Consider the following 8,427-nt stretch of genomic DNA (forward strand, 5'->3'; position numbering starts at 1 on the left):
TGTGTGTGTGTGTGTGTGTGTGTGTAGCTATATAAATAGAGATACAGTTACATATTTTTGCTTGATGTTTTATTTTTTTGTCTTTTTGAAGGGCCTACCACTCAGCTCCCAAATAAACACACACACAAGGTTATTCTTAATTATACATGCCTGGCCTTTGCTCAGCTTGTTGCTAGTCAGCTTTTCTTAACTTTCATTATCCCAACTACCTTTTGCCTTGAACTTTTTCCTTTTCTTACTTCATGTCTTACTTTCCTTCTTACTCTGTGGCTGACTGTGTGACAGGGTGACAGGCCCCTGACATCTTCTTCTCTTTGTTCTCTTGCTTCTCCTTCTCCTCACTTCTCCTGCTATTTATTCTCTCTGTTTATACTGTCTGCCAGGTCCACCTATCTTTGCTCCTGCCTTGCTATTGGCCATTTAGTTCTTCTTTAGGACCATCACGTATTTTATCCAGGCAAAGAGTCACAGCTTCACTGAGTTCAAACAAAAGCAGCCTAAACAAAAGCAACACACCTTAATATAATATTCCCCAACAATAGATACAAAAAGATACAGATAAAATTTCACCCAGTGTTCTTGGCTTCAAAAAGACAGCCACAATTGGCATATAGGCTTGAATGTTTTTCATTAGGTAATGACACTACTTGATAGGCCTTAGGCGACGAGGCTTGATGGAGTATGTGTGGCTTTGCAGGGGGAAGTATGTCACTGAGGTTGGGCTTTGGAGTTTTAAATGTTCAAGCCCGGACAAGTGTCTCTATTTCTTCATGCTGCCTTCAGATTCATATGTGGAACTCTCAGCTCCTCCAGCACCTTGTCTGCCTGCACACTGCCATGCTTCCTGCCATGATGATAATAGACTAACCCTCTAACCCTTAAGCCAACCCCAAATTATTTTTTCTTTGTAAGAGTTACCATGATTATAGTGTCTCTTCACAGTATAGAAAGCCTAACTAAGACACCCAGATAAACTCTCGCAGTTATAGAACTCAAACCTTGAACCAGAAAATGATGCTATACTCTGGAGAGCGGTCTTGGCTTCTCGGCATTGGTATCAGTAGTCAGTCTGCATGTCACAGACATGTATATTCACGCTATTCTCCTTCATGCTAAATAACAGACAAATTCTGGGTAATAAGCCTTCTTTTTCATAGTCATTTATAAATCCTTATGAAGAATTATCTCCTTATTCTAACTTCTCGTTTAAACTTTGTAAAAATAAAGGTCACTAAGGTCATGTGTCGGGTATTCCTCACCCACAAAAATACATAAATACTTGTCTTTCCTGAGGTTGAAATGACAGAGACCTTCCTTTCTTCTCATCGCCAAGATAAATTTTGACTACGTCTACATGCCTTACCTTTAATATCACCGCCCACCTAGGAGACATTTTCATCTTTCATGCTGAGCAAAGTCAATTTCCAAAGGAAAAAAATGAAGTGATCATTGCTATTATTATTAACTCTGGTTTTGGAGATAGAGAGCACTGAGTGTGAATAAGGATGCCTTGGATGCCACGTGACTTCTGGGTCAATGAATATTACTGTTGCTGTGTTAATGGGCAGCGGATTCTATGGAAATGAAAACTCAACCCTAGATTTCTTTTTGTAAGCAATGATGTGATAGAGAGATTAAAAATTTTATACAATTATTCAAATTCCGCCAAGATGTTCTAAAGGAAACCATATCTCAAGAGCTAAAGATGGATGTAAAAGTTGGAACAGGACCAGCTGGGAAGCAGAAAGGGGCCAATGGGAATGTATGGAGAAATAAGAGGAAATAATAGGGGAGAAGAATATGACTATAATATACCGTAAGGAACTGTAAAAGAGCAAGAAAGAATTAAAGGCAAGTGAAGTAAGGTCAAGAGTGGGTTAACTGTTAACTATGCATCCTCAAAGAGACTTGTTTCAGCTTTAAGAACACAAATAGATTAAAAGTGAAGTAATGGGGGGGGGTGATGCAAACTGTAACCAAGGTAACAGACTAAACTTGAAGGTGATGAAACAGACTTTAGCTGACAAACTCACAGGAGCACAAGAGACAAAGGAGGTCATAATATGCTGACAAAGGGGTCAATTGATCAAGAGTCTATGACACTATAATAGCTGTACATAACTATTAACACACACTCAGTAAGAAAGCAAACCTCAACAGATACAAAAAAAATGGAGTAACCCCCTGTATCTTATTGAATCATTATGACTTAAATTTAGAATTCAACAAAACACTAATTGCAGAAAGCCTACAAACTCGTGGAAATTGAATAGTGCCCAATTTAATCACACCTGGATCAAGAAAGAAAGAAATAAAGAAATTAAAGACTTCCAAGAAATCAGTGAAAATGAATGCAGAACATACCCAAACCTATGGGACACTATGGAAGCACTGCTAACAAGAAAGTTCATAGCACTAAATGAAATAACATAAAGAAAGTGGAGAAATCTCACACTAACAACTTAACAGCACATCTGAAAGCTCTAGAACAACAACAACAACAAAAAAGAAGACTCACCCAGGAAGAGTAGATGATAAGGAATAATCAAATTAAGGGCTAAAAAACAGTAAAATAGAAACAAATAAAACGATACAGAAAATCAATGAAACAAAGAGCTGGTTCTGTGAGGAAATCAATAAGACAGACAAACCCTTATCCAAACTAATTAAAAGACAAAGAGAAAACATCAAAATTAACAAAATCTGAAATAAAAAGGGGGGCATACCACCAGACACCGAGGAAATCCAGAGAATCATTAGGTCATACTACAAAAAACAAGAACAAAAACAAAACAAAACAAAAAAAAACAACCTGTGCTCCACAAAGTTGGAAAATGTAAAAGAAATGAACAATTTTCTGGATAAATACCACATACCAAAATTAAATCAAGACTAAGTGAACTATTTAAATAGAACTATAACCTGTAAGGAAATAAAAGCAGTCATCAAAAGCCTCCAAAAAAAAAAAAAAACAGGCCCAGATGGTTTTAATGTAGAATTCTAACAGAACTTCAAAGAAGAGCTAATACCTTACTCCTAAGATTGTTCTGCATAATAGAAACAGAAAGAACATCACCAAATGAGAGTACCTGATACTGAAAACACACAAAGATTGAATCAAGAAAGAAAATTACAGACCAATCTTCCTCATTAACATTGATGCAAAAATACTCAATAAAATACTGGCAAACCGAATCCAAGAACACATAAAAAAAAATCAGCCACCAAAATCAAGTCAGCTTCATCCCAGAGATGCAAGGATGGTTAAACATACAAGAATCTGTCAATACAATCCACCGTATAAATAAACTGAAAGATAAGAAACATATAATCATCTCATTAGATGCTGACAAAATTCAGCACCCCTTCGTAATACAAAGTACATATTTAAACATAATAAAAGCAACATACAGAAAGTTGAACAGCTAACATCAAATTAAATGGAGAGAAACTCAAAGCAATTCCACTAAAATCAGGAACAAGACAAGGCTGCCCACGCTCTCCATACCTATTCAACATAGCTCTTGAAATTATAGCTAGAGAAATAAGACAACAAAAGGAGATCAAAGTCCAAATGGATTAAAACCCTTGATATAAATCTGACCACACTAAATCTGATGGAAGAGAAAGTGGGAAGAAGCCTTCAATACATGGGCACAGGAGACTTACACTTCCTCTAAGTATAACTGCAGTAGCACAGACACTGAGTGCAATAATAAACAAATGGAACCTCCTGAAACTGAGAAGCATCTGTAAAGCAAAGGACATAGTCAATAAGTCAAAAAGGCAGCCTACTAAATGGGAAAAGATCTTCACCAACTCTGCATTAGACAGAGGACTGATCTCCAAAATATATAAAGAACTTAAAAAATTAGACATCAAAATACCAAATAATCCAGTTAAAAGTGGGATACAGATCTAAATAGAGAATTCTCAACAGAAGAATTTCAAATGGCCAAAAGACATTTAAGGATATGTTCAACATCCTTAGCCATCAGGGAAATGCAAATCAAAACGACTTTGAGATACCATCTTACACCTGTCAGAATGACCAAGATCAAAAACACTAGTGACAGCTAGTAAATTTTTCTGTTTGGTAGAATTCACTAAGGAGTATGTCTGGTGAATTTCTCTGTTGGAGTTTCTTGATTATTGAATTAATATTCACACTTGTCATTTGTTTTTTGTTAGTTTGTTTTTCTATTTTTATTTACTTAAAAGAAAGCAAAAACTATCTTTTTTCATTTTCCACACCAATACCAGTTCCCACTCCCTCTCCTCCTCCCATTATCTCCACCTTCCCTCCCACTCCACTACCCATCCACTCCTCAGAGAGGGTAAGGCACATTGCTTTGAGGAAGGCCCAATTAGTCTCCCTATTAAATCTAGGCTGAGCAACGTATCCCTCCAAAGACAGTGGATAAATATAAGCCAGTAAGGGCAGTAGGGATAAATCCTGGTGCCACTGTCAGTGGCCCTACAGTTTGGAACTGGTAGGCTCTACAAGGCTGGGAATGCTACTTCTCCCTATAGTCAAGAGGACCATGCAATGGTTACTCTCTGCAAAAAGTGGTTCCCCACCTTTTCCTTCTGTTTGTTCCTTGTTGTTGGCACCTACACACCCTCACTAAGTTGTTGTGTGAGTCCCAATATAAAGCGGTTTCCCACATGACAAAAAAATGACCTAGATTTTGAAAGTATAAAATTTTTCCCCGAATATTTTCTTAGAAAAGTGGATGGTTGGTTTGAATCTCAACTTGCCACAAATTAGAATATACATATTCATCGTACAGGTACTATTCTTCTTGAGAATACTGACAAACACAAGATACAAAAACATACGACTTGATTCCACAATAATACTGCTAAATAATTTCAATTAAATTACTATTTATATAAATTAGAAAAAATACCATTTATATATTACCATTTCTGAAAACATCTTCACACTTGCCACAGAGTGACTGAGAATCTACTTTCTCTGTCTGTCTAGATTACATTTTTTTTTAAGATGCCCAGAACCAACGCCTTAAACCCAAGCTTTAAACTCACCAACCAGAAATCCTGCATTCAAGATATTTACAACCTCACCCTATCCGGGAGTCTTCCACCTACTTGAAAGCAGAGAAAAGACTGTCCTTTGGGTTCCTGGCCAGAAACTCACTGCAACAGGTTAAATATACATAAATAATGTATTTTCGGGCAGTGTCTTTTCACGGTTGCTTGTTGTTGTTTTCTTTTTTAATAGCACAGCTTTATAGTTTTAAATGCCTTTAATAAACAGGAAAAGGATGCTGTTTTCATCAGCCAATCACGTCAGGAGTTATGAAATTTCAGCCAGTAGGTGGAGAGTAGGGGCGGGGCTTGGATCAAGTAACTGTCAGTGAGGTTGCAGTTGGTTTTGGACAGTTCTGGAGGGAAAGGAAGTTCCTGGCCTCCCCTCCTCACATTTTCCAGGACACTCCTGGACTCTGGATGGTGAGACACCTGTTGTTTCTCTTTTGGAGGGTGACCTTTCTCACTGGCCCTTGGTCTCTGAACAAAGTAGAGGTTATGAGAATTGAATATGGTCAAACTACATGGTCCAATCAAAAGAATATCGGAATGTCTATTTGTCAATATCAACACTGAATATTTGTCAATATTAATAAAATTTCTATAAACATAAACATAGAGAGGTTATTTCATTTAATAATATAAATATATCTCTAATATAAAATAGGAATATAATCCTCATAATTTCCATCTTAATGATGAGTGGTAATCTTAACTTTTATTTCACTAAAACTTAATAAGTGGTTTATCAGATTTAAAATACTTCACTGTTTCTTTGAGCACTTGTGAAAATGGATTTACATTGTTAATTTGTAGAGATAATTTCCTCCCATGATCCCTTTTATTTGGAGGTGTCGATAGCATAAGGCTGGGAATGCTTCTGAGACTTCTATGAGTTCAAGACCAACTAGTGCTAAATAGTGAGATCCTGTCTCATACAAACATAACATGAGTAAAGTTAGTTATACAGAAATAAGATACTTGTGAAAGTCGTGTGACATGGTGTCATTTACTCAAGTCCACTCTCCCTCTAGATAAGATTTATTGAGAGACCTAATGACAGAACTGTCCCTGATTCACCCACTTTATAGGATAGCCTAATCTTATAGACCAGCAGTTATCAACCTGCAGGTCATGATCCCTTTGGGGATCAAATGACAATTTTATGTGATTGCCTAAACATCTGAGTATTTAATATTTACATTATGATTAATAACAGAAGCAATATTATAGTTATGAAGTAGGAACAAAAATAATTTTATATTTGTTGTCACTATAACATGAGGAACTCTTTAGGGGGTTATAACATTAGAAAGGTTAAAGACCACAGTCATAAACCCTTTCCAAAGTGATCCAAAACCCAGATCTTATAGGGAGTTCGCTGCAGTATCATTTTATCTAGGTGTCCCATGGCTCCACAGGGTGAGTAGTCACCCTAACCTCTACAGATAACAAAATTTTTTGACTACAGATGTTACTTCTGATTGTAGACATTTTGCCACAAAACCTCATCAAAATCAAAACTTGTCTATAAGACTGTAAACTGGATAGTCATTGCCTATGGACTGGGACAGTTGCAGTGGCTTTTAAATAGCTACATATTAAGTCACCTGAGACATCTAGGTGACCTCTGAGTAGACTATTCTGTATCATTATAACTCACTAGGGGATTTCAGAAAATAACGCAGAGAGAGGAGTTACGCTGACTCGGGAATTAAAGCAATCTGAAAACAATTCAATGGATTGGAGAAAGCAGGCTTTGACTCTGCAAAGGGAAGCTTGCCAGCCCTCTGTGTTTAGGGAGCCTGATCACAGAGTTTGTGCTCATGTGGTCCACTCACTGAAGATTGCCCACAAGTTTAGTTGATGCTGATGATACAGTAACAGGGAGAAAGCATCTAGCAGCATCCTTACAAGAGAATGAGCTCATCAGTATAAAGAGAGCATAGAAAAGCCTGGATGAAATTCGTGTGGCCGATTTGTTTTGCTGTTTGCTTACACATGTATTTCAATGTTAACAACAAGTATACATTAAATTATTTCAAAATACCGTTTATAACCAGAAAAGTATACTGTGTGTGTGTGTGTGTGTGTGTGTGTGTGTGTGTGTGTGTGTGTGTGCATTTGAGGTAGCATGGGCACAAAGAGTCCTTGTCACATCCTACATGTTATGATTTCTTGAAGGAAGTTAAAGACCTTTGATGTAAAACTGTCTTACCTTGGAAGAGATAAGTTCTCTGGATGTGGCTATTGTTCATTGTTCTAAAGTCTTACAGACCCCTGACCTGTGAGTGCTCCTGTTGTGATAAAAGAAAGCTCTAGTTTCTATCAGCATGGTCTGTTATTGCTGTCCTCTTGAAATTATGATGCAAATGAAAATGCTCCTTCACCACTGCAGACAGTTGGGTAAACCGAGGATGAATCTCTCAGTGTTGTGTTTCTAGATGCGAGTAACTTGCACTAGCTGAGGTCTCTGTGGTGGGAGAAGGGTTAGGTGAAGGACCATCCCCAGAAGGTGCACAGGAGCAAGGTGGGCAGTAGCTGAGTAGCACTCAGGCCTGTGAGAGAATCCATGGCATCGCTGGCAAGCCCCCATCACCTGGGGATTTGGCTTTTCCCTTTCATTTCAGTTGGAAGCATCGTAGAAAAGAGAGGCTTCCTTGATGTCCACAGACCACGAGTGAGGACTTAAGATAATTAAGGGAGAAATATGTGATTTTCTTCTCTTTTAGTGATGCATTAGGAGGACACCAAGAAGAAAACGTGTCTTTCCTTTGGTCCCCTACGAGTTTTGCGGAGAGACATAGGATTGGAGGCAGACAGACTGTAATTAAACAAGAGGATGGAAGAAACTGCAGAGAATTTAACTACAACCAGAAGTGTCAAACTAAGTAGTGCATGGCTGGATCTTCTCAAAAGTGTGTTTCTGAGCACTCCTCAGGACCTCCCTGAAATCATCCTAATACTGTCTTTGATCTGTACTATTGGAGGTAAGCTTAAAAAGGCCCTCTCCTTAGTCTAGTCTATGGATACATCTTGTAAATGCTATCATATAGAATTAAAGAAAGGAATTGTAATAGGAAATTAAAATTTTATACCTACATTCATACATTTCCTATAATATTTTCAATTGAAGGAAGCAATCCTCTGCCTTTGGGAAGAGATGTTTCATATCCGTCATCAGTATATCTTACCTCTGTCAGGTCTAAGGCACTCACAGCACAATTACTGCTAGGTCATAACTTAGCTTACAGTAACTAATATGATTGAAGGATGTAGATAGGAGGAACAAAGGTGAAAATAGAAGGATTGAGAAAATTTTTGTAAATATAAAAGCCCATATCTAGCTTTTATGAAGAAGGAGGAGGAGGA

At 37.5% G+C, this 8,427-nt stretch overlaps 2 protein-coding genes across 2 annotated transcripts in view; one reads left to right on the top strand and one right to left on the bottom strand.

Moving 5' to 3' along the window:
- The window catches only part of LOC101993376 (OX-2 membrane glycoprotein-like), a 61,327-nt gene extending 54,014 nt beyond the window's left edge, over window positions 1–7,313 (bottom strand). Inside the window, exon 1 of the mRNA XM_013351871.1 lies at window positions 7,274–7,313. Coding sequence (XP_013207325.1) covers window positions 7,274–7,313 — 40 coding nt within the window. The remainder of the gene's footprint in view (window positions 1–7,273) is intronic.
- The window catches only part of Slc9c1 (solute carrier family 9 member C1), a 75,323-nt gene continuing 72,299 nt past the window's right edge, over window positions 5,404–8,427 (top strand). Inside the window, exons 1-2 of the mRNA XM_005345026.3 lie at window positions 5,404–5,478; window positions 7,788–8,045. Coding sequence (XP_005345083.1) covers window positions 7,898–8,045 — 148 coding nt within the window. The 5' untranslated portion in view covers window positions 5,404–5,478; window positions 7,788–7,897. The remainder of the gene's footprint in view (window positions 5,479–7,787; window positions 8,046–8,427) is intronic.

The sequence above is a fragment of the Microtus ochrogaster genome, chromosome 2, assembly GCF_000317375.1.
Source record: "Microtus ochrogaster isolate Prairie Vole_2 chromosome 2, MicOch1.0, whole genome shotgun sequence".
NCBI lineage: Eukaryota > Metazoa > Chordata > Mammalia > Rodentia > Cricetidae > Microtus > Microtus ochrogaster.